Below are 19,408 nucleotides of genomic sequence, written 5' to 3' on the forward strand. Positions count from 1 at the left end.
AGCATTTGATTTCACACCCCAATGGCAAGACAAATTTGTGATTTTCTCTCCGATTTAATCTTCCGAAATAAACCAACACTGACTAAACCACCCCGCACTGTCCGTATGCAATGTGTGAAAATTGTGGCCCTCCACTTTTACATTTAAGAAACTTCTGTCTGATGCCTGCAGAACTTTTGGTACCACTTACTTTTACCGACTAAGAGGTAATAAAAGTCTATAGAAGTCTATAAAAAGCCATCCAGTCTAAAGTTTTTAATGTTAGTAACTTGTTAACCTCTTCAGAATTTACCTTTAAAAATGTTAATTAAATAAAAATACTAGCATCAAAATACAGTACAAAAGGCTGAAGTTCTCATTTTGCAGAATGGATTATTTTTGCGTAATATAAATTATATTATTGGATTACAATTATAGTTGCAGTAATGTGTTCATCACTTCAATGTGGCAGCTGGTTAAGATTAAGCTCATTTGAATCTATTTTATCAGTTATATTATATTTAATATTCTTCTGGATAGATTGACCCGCAATAGCCTAATACTTAATAACTAAGAAGTTTATTTTTATTTTGTAAGAGACAAATCATTGTTTGTGAGAGGTGAGGGGGTGGTGCAAAATGGGGGAGATCATTTTTTAAGGACTGCAAAGAGAGTTATGTTTCTTGATTTGGCTCAGCAAAGGGGCATTTATCTTTAAATTATTGTATTTAGTATTTATTTAGATGCCTTCAAAAACCCCAAACCTGAAAGTGGGTTTTAAAAGCAAGTTTTCTTTAAAGATCTCCAAATTTATTTTTATTACCATTTATCATCGGCAGAAACTGTGAAATACTGTTATATATGGTGAAGGGAAGGTCATGCATGTAACTCAACTTTATTTATATAGCACTTTTCATACAACCATGCACCCCAAAGTGCTTCACATGACAAAAAATGAAATACCAATTTAAAGGAGAACACAAACAACATAAAGTTTTGCAAGACTAAGACTTAACTGCTTTGCATTTTGCTTCACACTTATGCACTGCTGCATCTCTCTAGAATGTTGTATTTCCCTTAATTTTATGCATGGTATACATTTTTAGCCTAATTTGTATTATTATTATCTCAATGGGTTTTGCATCTTATATTATGTATTCTGTGCATTCAGTTTCTAGCCTTATAACTTATCTTTTATTAGTATTATCAAGTGGGTTTTTATCCATGTGAAGATGCATTCTATTTACTCTATGCTATTTTTTTTAACTCTCTTTTCTTTAACATGCAGGTTTTATTATGGCTTTATGTCTTCTATGTCTTTTCATGTGAAAAACACTTGGTACATGTAATTTCTTTGTTTGAAAACACGTTGGGCTGCATTTCTTGTATGAAAGGTGCTATACAAATAAAGTTTATTGTTATTATTATTATTATTATTAAGACTAGAAAAAATTCAACAAAAAGACAATAAAGATATTTAAAAAGTCTATACAATAAAAGAACACAAGTAAATAAAATAGAATGAAAACAAACAATAAAATAAGGTAAATATATATATATATATATATATATATACATTTTTAAATAAAGCCTGTAATGTTACTCCAAACTAAAACAATGTATTTATTTGCATCCCATTGTAATTAATAACTTCTTGATAATATGGACAACAATGGACATGGCTGACAATTGCAATTCTTTAAAAAGAGAGATAATCTGTCGGCAGAGTCACAGTGGGGGGTCTCGGTGTAGTGTAGTAGTGCTCCATGTGATTCATAAGTGAGGCTCCACCTTTAGGATAAACCGGAGGCGGCATCTGTGCGCTGCTGGCTCCCGGGACAGACACACAGACAGGACGGGATGCGGGACTGAGCAGTGCCTCTGCGGGTTTTAGCTTCCAGGGTTTTTCTTTTTCCTCATTTTGACTATGATTTTCTTTTTCCGGCGCTCTGAGGTTGATGACGGCTTTTGTCCGACACAAACAGGTACTTGTGCGGCGTGTTGCCGTCGCTCTGGTTAGTATGAGACTCTGATGAGTGCGGAGAGGACAGGATGCCCGGCAGCGGCGCCGACTCACTGAAACCCAGCGCCTTCATCCCGGTGTGCACCGCCGCCTGCCTCCTGGTCGGCTCTACCTCCCTGTTCTTCGTCTTCACGTAAGTGCGACCCTGGAAATGAAAAGTTGGTGACATGCACTGTTTGTTTACTCCTTAATTCATCCTTCGCTTTTTACCCACCATACATCAGGTGCCCTTGCATTCAAATATGTGTGGATTTTTGGATTTGCGTTGGATTTTTAGAGTATAAATGTTAAAAGTGTTGGCCAGTCTCTTTTGTCTTTGCAATATCTCTCCAATTTTTGATTTTTTAGATGACTCATTCAAAAAAACTGCTTTAATCAGCATCTAAATGACAAATGGACACAAAAAAGCCCTGTTTTTCTTCTCTGACTTCAGTCTTCTGGCAAACCCACCAGGGGCGGCTAACATCTGACCTGGTTGGCTCCTAGTGTGGGCTAGCCTGGGTGCCTGCCCAGTGCACCCTGCGGACTCAAGAGTAAGCACAGTTTAGGGGATAAGCCACCCACAATCAAGATGTATCAACCTGTCATTATGACCCACATGAGTGATAAATGTAGTCAAAGAGAAATGAAATACACTCACTGGTACAGTGGGATTTGTGTCAAGATCAGATTGGAGGTTTTGGTAAAAAGTTATGAAATAGTTAATTTTAGCCTTCTTGTTTTGACCTATTTGTGAGGAACTTGTGGGAGGCTGCAAAGACTGTACTCAAGCCAATGCTGGCATGCAAGAAAAAATGAAATATATCTCATAATACCCCAGAATCCAATCTAAATGAGGACTATAGGTTTATCTATATATTTCAAAGGCTTTCCTCATGTACTTACATGAAGAAAAGAACAAGCACACCAGTATCAGATGTTTAAATACCCTACTTTCCATGTGAAAACCCCCTCTGATTTCCACTGCTGACTTCCTGATTGAAGGCTCCCACCTCATCAACTCACTGCCAGTCAACTGACCCTTGACCTCCGTAGCCATATCTGTCCTACTTTCTACGGTATTCTCCAGCAGCGCACCGTTTCCACTGGAATCTGACACCAGATTGGGAGTATGGGATTAGGATCCTCTTGCCAATGCCATGTGATCCCCCCATCTGGGAAAAATGGAGTCTGGGATCTTTGAATTTACTATTGGCAGATATTTACTGTACTGTCTTTGGAGAGACTTTCACTGTGAATTACACATTGATTTGGTGGTTTTAATCTTTTTTTCCACACATTGTTATGTTTTCCTTATTTAGATTCCTCTCTTTAATGATATGACAAGCTCAGAGTTATTGATAACTGCAGAATTATGAGCCCTTGTTTGTTGGAGTTTCTCTAAATCAGTGATACTCAACTTGCTTTGCCCAGAGGCCACTTTTGCAAAATGACAGGAGGCCAGGGGCCAGGTAATATATAAACATTAATAACCGATATATGAATTATTAGCCCTGAGCTCTGACAGGGGGTTTGTGCATAGAGGGATTACTGAACTGGCCTGCCGGGCACAGGCCCAGGGGCCCAAATTGTCAGGGCCTCTGGGCCTTCATCTTCAAAATGTCACTCATTACTGTAACATGTACCAACCAAGAGGAGACTCAAGCCCTTTTTACATTGTTGTTGTTCATAAAGGGAATATCGCGCCATTATGCCACTTCACTGCCTCGCTGTTCTGTATAAAAGGTACAACCACGAAATGGGGGGACAGAGTGGTCTCACCTTTAAGCTGGCAAGGGAGTAGTAACAGCACAAAAACGCTCTCTGTATAAACAGAAAAGCCGGGAAAACGGGACTATGGGCAGGACGGTTGTGACGTTTTGACGACGTGTGCGACTCACCGTAGGAGAATTAAAAAGCAGTAGCAGTTAGCGGCTAACTCAAAGAAGGAGAACAGTGGCTGGAAATGTCAGCAAACTGGGAAAGCTGGAGCTCCTTACCCTCCGAGCAGAGGATAAGATCAGCCGCCATAGGACAGGGACGGTAAATTATTGTTATTGACATATTATTCCATTGTTATTGTTTAGAAAGCCCCACTAAAGCATATATTATATGTCACGCAAGGGGAAGACGCTGTTTTTTAAAACGTCAAGTCAACGTGGTCAATGCTTCTTTTGATGCCAGCATGCTGTTTAAAATCACACTGGAGAGGCATGATGTCATGATGTTGTTTGGTTCTGTGTAAAACTGTGACGCATAGAAGGAACATAGAAGTAATAGTGTAATCTCTGTGTAAAAAGGACTTCAAAATCACCACAAAGAGAGTAAAGGAAGTACAAAGACACACAAAATAACCCCCACAAAAAACACACAAAATAACCTCAAACAGACACAAAACAACAAAATGATGCATAATGACTGCAAAGAGCGCAGTGGCCCATTGTCTCATAATCTGCTCATGGGTCCAGAGGATCCTCTTTTGGCATTTTTTGTTTTGATAAACAAACTCTATTTTGATGCTTTTTTTTAAAATGCACTCTGGCACTTTATTTAGTTTTAATGTATGACAAAAAAAAATCACAGGGTGAATCAGTTCATTTTCATTGTGAATTAGAAAATGGTCCATGGACCATTCGGCACCCTGTTGCAGACTGTATTTTCTATCACAGCTCTGAAAAATATGGATGTTTTAAGTGAAATTACGTTTACTCTATAGTTTACACCACCTCATGTGAGAAGTATATTCAACACTTTTCTCTACTTTGGGGTTGTCTGTACACACATGCTTATAGGTGATGTATTGATCTGTGTCATTTTATTATACAAATGACTTAACTGTGTTTGAAATGCAGAATCATTTTAGTCCATTTTCATGTAATAACACAGAAATATGCCCTGTCAAATTCACAGCTGTCTAACTGCTGAAGTCATTGGACCATAGCGATGTAGAGAGACAAGCTCACAGTCCAGAAAAGCTATAGAGACCCTGATGAACTCCAGCTATTTTCTGTGAGAGAGAAAAAAATCAATGGCCTGCAGACGTGATAGATTGAGAAGAGACTGCCTAATTGGGACCGCATTGCTAAACCAGCAAAACCAGGACACTGCGAATGATTGAACGAACAAGTGATGAATCTGCTGCTTCTAGTGGGACAAGAGTTGCATTTTAGCTGAAATGACCTTATAACCTAAAAATCTTTTTAATTAACACAGCCCAGTAGAATAGAGCTCATGGCTTAAAATGAACCTGCAGACGACCACAGTATATATCAACCTTTAAGGAAAATAGTTGAAAACCTCACTGAGTGTCTCTACTGGCGTCTTTGCCCTTATAATCTGGATGCACGTACGGTAGACCTAAAGGCCACTCATATCAGCATGCAGCAGAAAATTGGCAGAAACTCAGTGTCTCGTCGACTGCAACTCTTTTCTGATATGAGCAATAACTTGTTTCATATCCTGTGTGTCTGCCAAGTCAGCAGCTGCAGCGACTACCTTCCTCCAAAAGCAGAGATGGACAGGTGCCACGCTCTGTTCAGCCCCGCCATGGTAACACTGAGTCAAAGGGACATCGCTTGTCATCTGCCATAACATCACCTCGGCCTTTACTCTCGTTACTTTGAACCATGGCTACACACATGAATGCCATCTAGTCAGGCTTTGTGTCCTTTTGTTGTGTCACTTTCTATATTGATGAACACTTTTGCCCCCAATTCAATCATAAAATAGTAGTGTAGTACACTGTGTTGCGCCAGTTTGCTGGAGCAAGAAAACAACCTTTAAAATCGCAGCGCCTCTTTTGTCTTCCTTCGCCTGATAAAATTCATCAGTGAGCGGTTTCCTGCTTTTGTTCCTCTGACCGTGAACTTTTGTTTGGGTTCGTGTTTAAGGTTTTGTGCATTGTTAAACGCAGGCTGGTCGCCTCCGCCCAACAAAGACATCAGACTTTAGAAAGACCAAGAAGAATGTCCCTTGTTAATTAAGTTATGTTTCGCTCTGCCCAGGCTCAGACAATCTTGCTTATCTTCCGAGGAAACTGTTCAGAATACCGAAATGTATTGAAACTAGAAAAAAGGCAACATTTTCTGATGTGGAAACATTGCAGCAGGTTAGAATGTCAACCTTTGCATGTGAAATATTGTACAGGAGTTGCAGTTTAAGTTGAAACACTTGCAGGGGTAGTCATGATCTTTTAAAGTTGGGTTTTATCAGATAGTCATCAAAAGTCAGTGTTATACATACAGTGAATGACAGCCTGCATGCCACCAGTTTTGCTGCCACCAAAGCTAAGCAATGTTCTGCTGTGGATGGAGCCAGCAACAAAACGTATTTTAGCCACCTAAAAAAATCAATATTGGTATAAGTGTATGCTACATTTATAGAGTATTTTCACCACTGTATCTTGCTATCGTGGAGCCTCTTACAATGGGGAACTGAAGATGTTATCTATACTCTTCAAAGCCTCCAGACTCCTTTGACAAAAACAGTAATTTTACTTCACAGAACACGGGAGCTGCTGATCTACTGCAGCATTAATTGGCTAGTGTTAGAGCTCATTTATGCTCAACATAAAATACTGACATGGACATGGGTGGAGCCTCCTGACTTTTTCTGAAAGTTTATGGATATGGACGAAACGGAGTAGGACTACGGGAGATTGTGGGAGTATTGCAGCATGATTCAAGTGAGATACAAAGTATGAGGGTAGCGATGTTTGTTTGTTTATAATATTTGAAATGGACCTATCTTTTTCATATGTAGGAATATAAATGAGCCCTCACGGTGTGACTCTAAATTAACGTCTTAAAACTTCAAAGGCATGCAATTGAACAAAGTAACTGATTAAGGCTGCAACAGACCAGCAACTCCCATGTTCTGCGTGGTAAATTACTATTTTTCTCAAAGGAGTGTTTGGCTGCTTTGAATACCAGCTCCAGTTCCCTGTAGGAAAGAGGTACTCCTGTCATTTATGTAACCGTGATGATACCTTACAAAAGGTGCCCTGGCTGCCAGCAGTATTGAACTTGCTGCTAGACCAAACCGTGCGACGTCTGCTGTGCCACTGACCCACTGTGGGGATGAGGGCAGCGTGCAGATTGCGAGAGCAGCTTACTGTTCTGTGTGATTTAATACAGCTCTGCCCGGGCCGTTTCATTAGGTGGAGCTTGTCTTTGCCACGCTGCAGTGTAATGAACTGTCTCTCCCTGTGGTCCAGATGGCCTTAGACCGATGATGGAGACTCACCGTCCCTGCAGAGGCGTCCACGCTGTAATCTGGTCCGCAAGAAATCAGTCAGACGGACTCTTACAGGCTCCCAGTTCACCTTTAGTATTTCATCTGCAGCTGTCTGTCTGTCTGTCTGTCTATCTATCTATCTATCTATCTATCTATCTGTCAATCTGAAGAGAAAATGAGAAACAGCACTCTTATTTCAAAAAAGAAATGAGTGTTAATAATTTAACAGTAAAGCCGAAAAAAATAATGAGCATCCCTACTAAATATTTAAAAATCTTTTGTAGGATGATTTGAGGACTTTTGTAAGTAACCAGCTCAAGTTACACAGATTAATGTATCCGATCAACTATGACAGTTTAAGCACATGTCAAACATGCCCATGTTGAGTGAAAGCAACTTTGACACACATCCCGAACAGCAGCCTTGGGGGTGTGGGGGTGGGATCATGTTATGCTCCTTAATCTTTTTGTCACATATTCACTGCTTCTTAAGATCCTCATAATTTCATTATGCTAAATTTGCTCAAGACTACAAAAGAAAGTCTTGTCCTATTTCCAGTGCTTCCTCATTATCTGTTGGAAGATGGAGTCACCCGCAGGTGTAGAGTGAATTGATTGGATTTATGTCATGATACAGAGAACGCAGAAGCGTGTGGTGTGATATATGGTGACGGCATGACCTATGTGTTTATAATGTGAGGGATCCACAATGCACTGGACTGGCAGAAATGGTCTGTAATCCAGAGATCATAATCCAGGGATTACTGGGTTTGCAGCTGGCATGGCATCAGCAGGCGTTCCTCTCGAGGGGGTGGACCCCTCCCCCACAACATAAAACCAGCCGGGGGGTTTGGGGATTGAAGCTGCACTGGGATGAAGTGCATAATTGAGGTGGATGACTCTTAATTTTGTCGGTGTTTTCACTTTCGTTAATGCTTTTTGTTAAAATACTTACATGTATTCATGGCTTACTTGCCCATTGAGTCATATCTGAAAAACATTGCATAGATTACGGTTTCAGACTCTGGTTATACTGGTTTTACAATTTCCATTCAGTAGTTTTATAAAGCACAGGATTGCTTTTCTATATCCATACTGATAGCATACCGAAAACTGTAGCATTTGGTTGTTCAAACAGAAAATTCCCATGCAGTACATATGTAGGTTAAACATGTGATGTTCAATCAAACACTGTAAATATAATCCAGTGAATCTTTTCCTCTGTGTCTACCACTGTAACCTGATTACACTGCCCCTCCCTCTAATCTCACACAGTGGAGATATAATCATACTTCCATTCAGTTTAATTCACTACGTCCACACACACACACACACACACACACACACACACACACACACACACACACACACTCACTCACTCACTCACTCACTGACTCAGTAGAAAAGATAAGTGATGGTCCTCTAAGATTTTAGGGCACACAAAGATGTTGGTTAAAATCCTCACAGAGCACTCTAAAATTGGTGATTTAATAAAAAAAAAAAAGTTTGACATAATGTTATTACTTTAGGAGCATTTAAATTCAATTTAAAGGGATTGATCACCCCAAAATCAAAAGTACATAATTCCCTCTCCCCTGTAGTGCCATTTATCAGTCTAGATGGTTCTGGTGTGAGCTGATGTGTCTTGGGAGATATCGGCCATAGAGATGTCTGCTTTCTGTCCAGTATAATGGAACTAGATGGCACTCAGTTTGTGGTGCTCAAAGCTCCAGAAGAATTAATTTGAAAAACAGCAATATCTCTTTCCAGAGATCGTGATCTGGTTACCTTGTTGTAAGCAGTTAAATGTTGGAGTTATCTTCTTTCTACTGAACTACACCCGCCAACCCTATCACCACTTAGAAGGAAGAATGCATCTGAACAGCTCAGCTGAAGAGGACGTCATGTTTCTAAGCCTCTCGTCCATGAGTTGATGCCGCTTCCTCCAGCATGGTGATACAGTTGCTGTTTTCAAATGTATAATTTGGCGCTTCGAGCACCACAAGCTGAGTGGCATCTAGTTTCATTACATTCAAGAGGAGGGAGACATCTGCACGCCACATATCACTCAGCACTCACACCAAAACAATCTACATCGATAAACCTAGGGCTGCAACCAGCAATTATTTTCATTATTGATTAATCTGATGCTGACTTTCTCGGATTACTAATCTACTGATTACTGCTAGCTCTACATGAACCTCTGAATCTGTTGTATAAACCAGGCTTTCTGCTTTTCGTAGCACAACAGTAAGACGACTGCATGACATGTTTAGGTGGGATCATTAGGCTGTAATCCTTCACCACCACCAGACCCTGCAACACCTGTCTTTTGGCAGCTTTTGAAGTGATATATGAAGTTGGAAATTATTGTCAGTATTTTTAATAACTAAAAAGCTGCACATACAGTACATACAAGAAAAAATGGTGAGTTTAAATCATAGTTATTGTTTACACTGATTTCATTCATATCCTCTGTCCCCAATGTCTGAATTTTGACAATTTTATATCATTGTAAACTGAATATATTTGGGACACACTGGAAATGAGGAATTTGTAATTAACATTTTTTGCTCTTGTTTGAAATATTATGGACTAAATAATGAATCGATAATGGAAAAAATTGTTAGCTCCAGCCCTTTAAGTGTCCAGCTCTGGTCTATTGTGTAACACATACAGTAAGTTGCGTGCCTTCCCTGTGGGGTGCAGGAACTCTTTGCCAGGAGAAACCCCATCATTTAATCCCTTGTTGTGGGCACTGTTGAACACACACTAATACATGCTTATCTTTCACTGTAAACAATTACTTTTGGGATCCAGTGCTCCCATCAGAATAAATGGGATGAAGATTATCCCTTACAATCTTTGTTGTAGCCCTGATTCGTGTTAACCTCAACCTCTAAGGGATAGATACTTGCAAGGCTCAGAAACGCTGTAAAACTGTTGATTTACAACATGAATTCTGCTTTGAATGGACACTCAGACAAGTACAGGAAATGTTTTTTTCTTTTTTTGCCTCCTGTGTTTGTATATTCAGATGCCCGTGGCTGGCTGTGACCATCTGCCCTGCTGTGCCGCCATGCTGTGCCATCCTCTTCCTTTTTGTGCTGGCCAACTTCACCATGGCAACCTTCATGGATGCTGGTGTGCTCCCAATGGGTTAGTAATCAAAGCAATGTTATGCTTGCTTTAGATCAATTCCTTTTTTTAAAAAAAAAGTGTTTTTAACAATTTCACATTCTGCTTTCCAGCGAACCAGGACGAGGACAAGGATGACGAGTTCCGCGCTCCGCTGTATAAGAACGTGGATGTCAAGGGCGTCCAGGTGCGGATGAAGTGGTGTGCTTCGTGTCATTTCTACAGACCTCCACGCTGCTCCCACTGCAGCGTCTGTGATCACTGTGTGGAGGTTAGTGCATTGACTGATTTAAAGAGATATGGCATTGACAGTTTTTAGTAAGAAAAGCTACATGCAGGGGAGAAAGTGAGTGATAAGGACAAGGATGGACAGATGAGTGGAGAAAAAATGAGTAGCGTTTATGAGTGAGTGTAGCAGAGTGTGTGGGGAAAGTCAATAAAGGGGATTTCTGCAGTGAATGATGGACAGAGTGTGACGGAGGGAGAGAGATCTCATTAATCAGGTTAATCCTTTTTTCAGATCCTTTGTGGTTTCTGTAGAAATGCAATTTGAAAAAGGGTTCAGACAACCTGCATTAAACAAAGTGTATTTAGAAAGCACAGTGCATATTACTAAAGTTTTCAACAAATGCTAGATTATCAGTTTTGCAAAATTGAATGTAGACTCAGCGTGCTTGTTTTTGTTTTTGTCTCTTTTCCCACAATCTGCCCACAGGACTTTGACCATCACTGTCCCTGGGTGAACAACTGCATCGGGAGGCGAAACTACCGCTACTTCTTCCTGTTTCTGTTGTCGCTGACAGTTCACATGATCGGAGTCTTCACCTTTGGCCTCATATACGTCCTGCACCACATGGATGAATTATGGAAGCTGCACTGCACTGTCACGTATCCTTTGTGTGTGTGTGTGTGTGTGTGTGTGTGTGTGTGTGTGTGTGTGTGTGTGTGTGTGTGTGTGTGTGTGTGTATATGTGCATTTATTCATGTAAGTGTAGAGACTTTTGTGGAATTCAGAGTAGTATGAATCAGTTTTCCCTAACAGCATGTGCAGTTTGGTAGTGATCAGTATATCAGGGCTGTTCCTCATCCCGGTTCTGGGTCTCACTGGATTCCACTTGTACCTGGTCTCCAGAGGACGCACCACCAACGAGCAAGTCAGTTTGACTGAAAAGCGAAGTTTATCAATAAATCAGATTTTTAAAGGGACATTTGTCTCACCTGTAGGGCTATTTGTCAGACGAGATTGTTATGGTGGGTTGTTGAGTGTTGGACATTAGGCTGTAGAGATGTTTGTCTTCTCTCCAATAAAATGGAACTAGGTGGCACTTGGCTTGAGGTGTTCAAAGCACTAAAAAAAAACATTTTAAAAACTCAACAGCAATGTCTCTTTCCAAAAATTTGGAAAAAACTGTTCACAACAAGGTCTGTAGATTATCTTGAGTAACCAGGTTATGATTTCTGGACAGAGACGTTGCTGTTTTCAAACATATTTGAGCACCACAAGCCAAATGTCATCTAAGTTCCATTAAATTCGTGAGACAACAGACATCTCCGCAGCCAGTATCTGTAGCATTCGGCAACTCACACCAAAACTAGATTGATAAATAGTACTACAGGTAAAAGAAAAAATATGTATTTTGGATTTTTCGGGGTGTGCTGCCCCTTTAAGACTTATAAATGGTATTAATATTAACTCTAACACATGATTTATTTACATCTGCACAATGATAAATTATATACAGGTGTACTTTTATCTCTTTGTGATCCCACAGGTAACTGGGAAGTTTCAAGGAGGAGTCAATCCTTTCACACGAGGTTGTTGTAACAACCTGGAATATCTGGTGTGCAGCCCCATCTCTCCAAAGTAAGAACCATGTCTTCTACCTAATCTTCAGTTTTTCAGGACGCCTTATAACTCACTGGCTGACACCCTGTTTGTCATGTGACACCAGCTACACAGCGAGGCCCTGTAAGAAGGCAGTGATCCACATTCAGCCTCCGTTCCTGAGACCAGAGATTGACAGGCAGAGGCCAGTGAAAGTCAGGGACAACGGCATACAGAGTCAGGATCTCCAAAATAAAGTATGCACGAATAAACTGCATGCCAATTCCACAGTTAAATATTTTCTCACACATCATCTGAGGACAGTAACCTCAGTTGTCAAGGGATCAGATCTCTGATGTTTCTGTTCATTTCTCCTGCCAGCGAAACTCAGCCGGAGCTGTCGAGCTGTCAGACATCAAACAAATGAAAACTCCACCACCGCTGCCACCGAAACCAGACCATGGCCTGCTGAAAAGCCAACTAGCTGCCATGGATGGTACTGTAGTGTGATACATATTGACAACATACACTCTGATAACATATCTGCACAGCATATATTCGTGTATAATGTATATGCTTGGTGAGACTTTTTAATTTCTATTATCATTAACAAATCCCATAAAAAGAGCAAACCGAACAAATGTTTAGTATTGTCTGTGTAGCATAAGCAGCCCTTTTCTCTGTACCACAGACCTTCAACACTAATAAAAACTAATCAATGAGCCACACAGATTCATCAGGTGGCATGTTCCTTCATTAAAAGGAACAATGACACTGCATTTTATTTTAAGTCTATCTCACATACACCATACTTGTACCCTTATTATGTACACACACTAGTAGCTAGTGTAAATGTGTGTTAATCTGCAACTGAAATTAGTCCCCAATTAATTTGAATAAATTTGAGTCATGTTTGCTAAAAACTAGAGTGCCCAGCTGCTTCAGGAGATATTACGCCTTTTCAAAAATGTAAAAGAGAAATATATTTGTGACTTATTTTTGGAGGATCCATCTGGGTTTTGGCCTTTTCATGGAATTTGTTGACAATAATAAAATAATAGAGTGTCTGTAATCTGAATCCAATAATTAATCACAAAGTGTTTTCTTTTTCCAGAGATGGGACACCAAACCAAATCCATCATTCCTGTATCCATTCCCACTGTGCCGCAGCTACGGCCTGTCCTGGAAGCCATATCCAGAGGATCGTCTCCCATACCCCCAGAGCAGGTACTTTTCAGTCTGATAATAAGAGTATACTATGCAGGATTATTGGCTACTGTTTCTAAACACGCTTGGCAGCGGAAGTGACAGTAAAAGCCAGCTCCAGATTCACTTTCAGTTAGTGTTTCCCCTTGCTATATTTAATTAATTCATTTATTGTTGGCACCATGTCTCTGGGATACCTCCTGTGTATAGTCTGGCACCTTTTTATAAAGCCCTGACCTCACTTGAGCGCATAGAAAGTAAGACGAAATAAGACGAAAATAAGAAAACAAAGGAGTCTTGACAGAAAAATATGCACATTTCTAGTAGGTCATATGTGATGATTGGGAATAATTAATATAAATAAATATAAATCTAAACATTAGAGTTCCTTTATTCCAGTTTTTTCACTCTGTTGTTATTTTTATAAATCACAGACACACACGCACACACACACACACACACACACACACACACACACACACAGGTCCGACATACAGACACATGCAAAAACAGGACCTATACACAAAAGATGTAAGTGTGAGGTTGTTGCCCATGGACAGGTGCTTAGAGCAGTTTGGGGTTTGGTGTCTTGCTCCTGGGCACTTCAGCAGTGCCCAGGAGCATAAACTGGCATATCTCCAGCTATCAGTCCACACTCCATGTTCAGTCCATACAGGGATTTGAACCAGTGACCCTCTTGTTCCCAAGCTAAGTCCCCGTGGACTGAGCTACCATCACCCTGCTTATTTTGTTTCTTTGGAAAATCTGGCATAATATAGCTTTCATTTGTTATACTGTTGTAGAGTGATCCTCAGTATCCACGTCCTGGTTTTGATGATTGTCTGACAAACATTGCTGTCTGCTTTTTGTTGCACTGTTTAGTTGCTGAAATCATCAGAGCAGCAAGCGACCAACAGAAGTCCTGACCTCCGCTCTGACTCTAAAGGAAGCCCAGGGAGAGGTGTCCTGACTGTCCAATCCAACATCCAGACCAACACCGTCTCAAGCTCACTGCCACTCAACTCTCTGACGCTCAACTCCCGCTCACTCACCCTCAAACACAGCAGTCGCCACAGCAGCAAATCCCAGCTACCGGCCATGCACGGTGATGCTTTGGGATCCAATCCCCCACAGGGGATCATCAGCTCTTCCAGCCTTCTGGCCAACCACAGCAGCTATGATAACCTCATTAACCCTGCAGACCCTCAGTTCCTGACTCAGAGAGGGGCTCCTCCAGTCGGCTACCACCCTCACTTCATGGCTCTGGGCACAGATGGAGCTGTCGTGCAGCGGCCCCCTCCTCACGCCTACAGTCCCGTGTTTATGGGACTCACCAGACAGTCTCCACAACCCCGAGACCCCTCACCTTCTCTGCAGGGCCTCACCTCAAGGGATCCTTCACCCTCCTTCCAAGGTTTCATTCAAAGAGACTCTTCTCCAGCTTATCACGGGCTGCTGCCAAGAGACCTCGCATCCCAAAGCATAACATCACGAGACATCCCCCCTCCTGGTCTGGTGATGCGAGATATGACCTCTCAAAGTCTTCGAGACAGCCTACGTGACCTCGGTTCACAAGGTTTGACACCGCAGAAGTCTGCTGCTGCACGCTACGACAACTTTTCAAAAACCATCATGGCTTCTATTCACGAGAGACGAGAGATGGAGGAGAGGGACAGGATGCTGCGTCTCCAGGCCAGATCCCAGGCCCTCTATGGCCCAGATGTAGGAATTTATGACATCCCCAGCCGGAGGAGTCTACCACCAGACAACATCCGACCTCCAGGCTCCCGTGGACCGACTCCTCCGGCCTATGGCTCCAGAGAGTTCCTGATGAGTACAGGCATCCTGGGTTATGGCATGAGGACCTCACCTCTCTCCAGCTCCTCCACATCGTCTTTGACCCGAGGCCCGAAAACATCCAGCTCTCCTCTGCAGAGCAGCAGCAGCAGCAGCCTGCAGAGCAAGGGCAGGTCTTCCTCTCCGGCTTACTGCCCTCCTGACAGACAGACTCAACCCCTCCCTTCCTCTACATCCACTCTGCCACGTTTACCCACCTCCTCCACCCCCTCATATGCCTCCTATGCCACTACAAAACGATCCTCGCTGACATACTCCTCTGAGCCGAAGGACTCAGTCACCCTGGGAGCCCTGAAATGAAAAAAAAAAATACTCTGTGTTTCTGATGGTGTTAATGAATCATCTATGCAGTGTTAGTCTCAGTCTTCACAGCTCCAAAATACTTTGTAAATAAGAGGCCATACGGGACTCTCCTGTGTGGGAGGGTGTTTCAGAATACACAGCGGAGGATAAACTTAGAAATATTCTTGAAATGTCATGCAAGTCTGACCAAATCCGAAAAAACGGTGAATCTCAGGATAGATGTGCCTCCTCTTGCAAACAGAGCGAGCTCTACAAACTCAGTCAAAGCAGAAGAGCTATGTGAAGAATACAGATTAACTTATTATTTGTTTGTATGTGTTTTGATATTGCTTTTGTGAAACAATGTAAAACCACACCATCTAATTTGTCTCCCTCTGCAAAAAAAACCCCCAATTTTAATAAAATTTTGTAGTTGTTTATATAAATAAACTTATTTTGTAATTTTCATTTCTGTTTTTATGTCATTTCCTCATGTGAATGGCAGCCAGTAAAGACACCTGCACAGAGATGCAAACGAATTTAATGCAATGGGGAATGAGACTTTGTATGTTCAAATGAATAGTGTGTAAGATTTAGGGGGATTCAGTGACATCTAGTGGTGAAGATTGCAGATTGAAATCAAATCTAAGTTTATCCGGTTAAAATTTCTTCAGTGTTCATTGTTCAGGAGGTAATTTCTGAGAGCTGAATTATCTGCACAGGTTTCCCCCTTTCCAAAACAAAAGGACCCAGTTATTGAAACTGTTAAGTACTGTAGAAACAATGCAGTGCAACATGGTGATCTCTGTGGATGAGGACCTGCTCCCTATGTATATATAAAAAAACTCATTCTATGGTAATGGAAACATAATTATTTTAATTACAGATGATTATACACATAAGAAAATATAAATGTTATATTTTATTCCTTTTCTACCAATATATTCCCCTTAATCAGACATTGAAACCTTAACACACCTGCTGTTCTAAGCAGCATAAAGGGGAAAAAAAATACTTTTACCGTTGGTTATCAATCTTGCTTCAAAGATTTTCTTCTTGTGCCACATTTTATTCCCCATAACCATAATTTTAGCTCATAACTCAACAGATGAAATGCTTTATGGAGACAGAACCCAAAGTCATTTCCATTTAAAACTGCTACAGTTTATACATTTGTACAGCAGTGATGATGATACTGCAGGAAAAATTAAACATGTAATGAGAGTTTAATATGGTGGCTCTGCAACACCGGTAGTATGGCACCCTCTAGTGAACACTTAGAAATTGTGACGTTTTTAAGGCAGTCAGATCCAGTAGATGATGCTATTGTGTGTGAAATGTCAGACCACAGCATGCCGTCGATGTCAAGGGCTACAAGAAATGGAAAAGACCAAGGGTGGCTCTTCATTGTGCCCTATATTCCAAAAGGTCCATTTCACACAGTGATTTATTATCACTGCAGGTAGTTCAAATTAACATAATAAGAAAAATAAAGAATCATATAGAAACTCCTTATGGCAGAAATCTTGTGCAATTTCCATTTAATCTTTAAGAGAAGAGAAGTGTGTGAAGTGGGTTTTTTTCTTTCTTCTTTTTTCAGTTTCAGCGGGGTCAGATAAGTGACACATTTTGCATTTTTCTTTTAAAGACAGCTTCAAACGCCCGCCTTTTTGGCTGGCCTTCACTCTCAGGACAGGCTCATGAGTCATTCAGGGTCTTTGTGACAAAAATATTTCTAATAACAGGAACTTTTATTACCCCGAGCTGTGATGGACAATCACACATTTTTGTTTGGGCAATAAATGACAAAGCTTGACACTTTGAGGTTGGAGCTTTTCATGTGAGTTATTGTTGCACTTGACCTTGTAGCAGGTGGGAAGTGCAGACTTGACAACAGGAAGGCTTTGAAAGGATTGACTGATTTAAAACTGTTGGCAGGAATTTATGAAGCAACTGAATAACTGACAGATCTCACACCAGACCGGTAAATTCAGTAGGATGTAAAAGCGACGCACTCATACAGGCTTAGTTAAAGACCTGACAGCAACAAAAGCTGTGGAGCGTGAACAACAACAAAAAAAGCCTCTCAGTTGGAGTGCCAGCAAGCAACAAGTAAAGTGTAAACAGCATTTTTCGGCCGTCATCGGAGCAGTTGTTCTTGCCAAATATGTCTAACAAGATTGCAGATTATATTACACGGTCTTTTCACTCAAGAGATTGTGCAAACGACAGCATACAAAGGAGAGAGATGAAGACAATATGAGGGCCTTCAAAGCATCATTAGAAACTCGAGAGGGATGTGAACAAGCTACAATTTATGATTCACTGATGTCCTCTTCTTGAGTATCTCTGAGCCAGAGCTCACTGTTTAAAATATTTTATTTTTTATCTGTTATTTTCTTTTGGCAGGGAGACGTATTCAACATCAACCAATGCCTAAAAAACCACTGCAATCACAGTCTAAGCTACAGCAGTTTGCAACGCCCGTCTTTTTAAAATACACACAGCTCAACAAGAAATAAATATAAAAGACTCAGTGAAAAGCACCTAATCTCCTACGACTTCATGTCTGATCCCTCTTCAAAAACTGCTCCAACTTAAATTTAAATATATCCTCTTTATTAAAGGACAGATTCCCAGGTTTTTACATACCCATACAGACCTAGCAGATTTGGCGCCTTGGGCAAGCTACCCTGGCCAACAGTTGACTGTCGGTCAATGTTGAGCTGTTGATGAGCGTCTGTGGCCCTTGTTACTGCAGTGTGTGCCAACTGTTGGCCCTTGTCTGCTCTCGTCGGCCCTCATCAGCGGTCGTTGGATATCATCGGCTTGCTTTGCTTCATATTGCCTACAATGAGGTATTGACTTGAACTTACCTAAAAAGAATTTCTCCCCTCAATACTGGCTATGAAGAGATCCCATCCCATGGGGGCTTATCTGAGTGTGCATGGTCTGGCACTGCATAGGTAAGACTGAAAACTTCATCTCCAGCATCTGCACCACAAACAAAAATCAGTTACACCAAAAAAAAACAAAAAAAACCCCAAAACATTGCTTTAGTTAACCACATGGCTCCCAATCCTGCAATTTTTATATTTCTCGATGGCTGGTAGTTTCATAACGGAAGTAGTATTGAGTTTTCTTTCATATACAGATAGAAGCACATCATAATCGCATTATAAGGAGACATAACACAACACAGATACAGAAAAGAGCACATTACAATCATGCTCTCCTTCACAGCTTGCAAATTTATTTCCTCACACATCCCTGTTATTTTCTTGTCCTGTAGTCTCTATTATTCTCTTGTAATGTTGAAGTTGTTTGTCTCAGGAAGGTAATGGTGCTGAAATATTGAATATACTTTCCTATTTCAAAGCATACAAATATTACTGAGTGCTCACATCAATATTTTTGACCACCGTTTTACCTGTTTGTTTAAAAATCTTGCACAAGCTAAATTAGTCAAAATAGACATTTGGATATTTTCCTGTTGTTTTCTTGCTGATTTGCTCCCCCCTCTCAACCTGTTTCTGTAGCCAGGGGTAAAATTGTAATGACGGTAATGACAAGGCTGCTGTGCAAAGAGGGATTGCAGGTTGTTGACTTAGAGGAGTGGATCAAAAGTATTCTGTGCAGAATGTCTGAGAAGTCCTCCGTCTTACATCATGCTATTTTTACAATTTGCCTCCATAACAAATTCGACTTAGAAGAGACTGGCTGCCTTATACATTTGTCCCAAATATGTCTCAAGCTGGATGCATGATGCTATAGCACAATCAGTGTTAAGAAGGTTACTTTTGAAATGTAATAGTTTACAGATTACTAGTAACAAGTTAAAAATGAAATACATTAAGTAACTATTTTAATTACTTTATCAAAGAA

General features: G+C 40.8%; 1 protein-coding gene across 1 annotated transcript; it reads left to right on the forward strand.

Annotated features, from left to right (window-relative positions):
- The first annotated feature begins 1,808 nt into the window (after positions 1-1,808).
- On the forward strand, positions 1,809-15,991 carry zdhhc8a (zDHHC palmitoyltransferase 8a). Its single transcript, XM_042508695.2, has 10 exons — positions 1,809-2,135; positions 10,253-10,374; positions 10,467-10,624; positions 11,069-11,241; positions 11,405-11,507; positions 12,126-12,217; positions 12,306-12,435; positions 12,560-12,674; positions 13,293-13,405; positions 14,267-15,991. Exons 1-10 carry the CDS (start codon positions 2,032-2,034, stop codon positions 15,539-15,541), a joined length of 2,385 nt encoding a protein of 794 aa, XP_042364629.2. The 5' UTR covers positions 1,809-2,031; the 3' UTR covers positions 15,542-15,991.
- Positions 15,992-19,408: the final 3,417 nt, after the last annotated feature.

This window comes from Plectropomus leopardus, chromosome 20 (assembly GCF_026936395.1).
Source record: "Plectropomus leopardus strain MGB_pleo_1.0 chromosome 20, ASM2693639v1, whole genome shotgun sequence".
Taxonomy (NCBI): Eukaryota; Metazoa; Chordata; class Actinopteri; order Perciformes; family Serranidae; genus Plectropomus; species Plectropomus leopardus.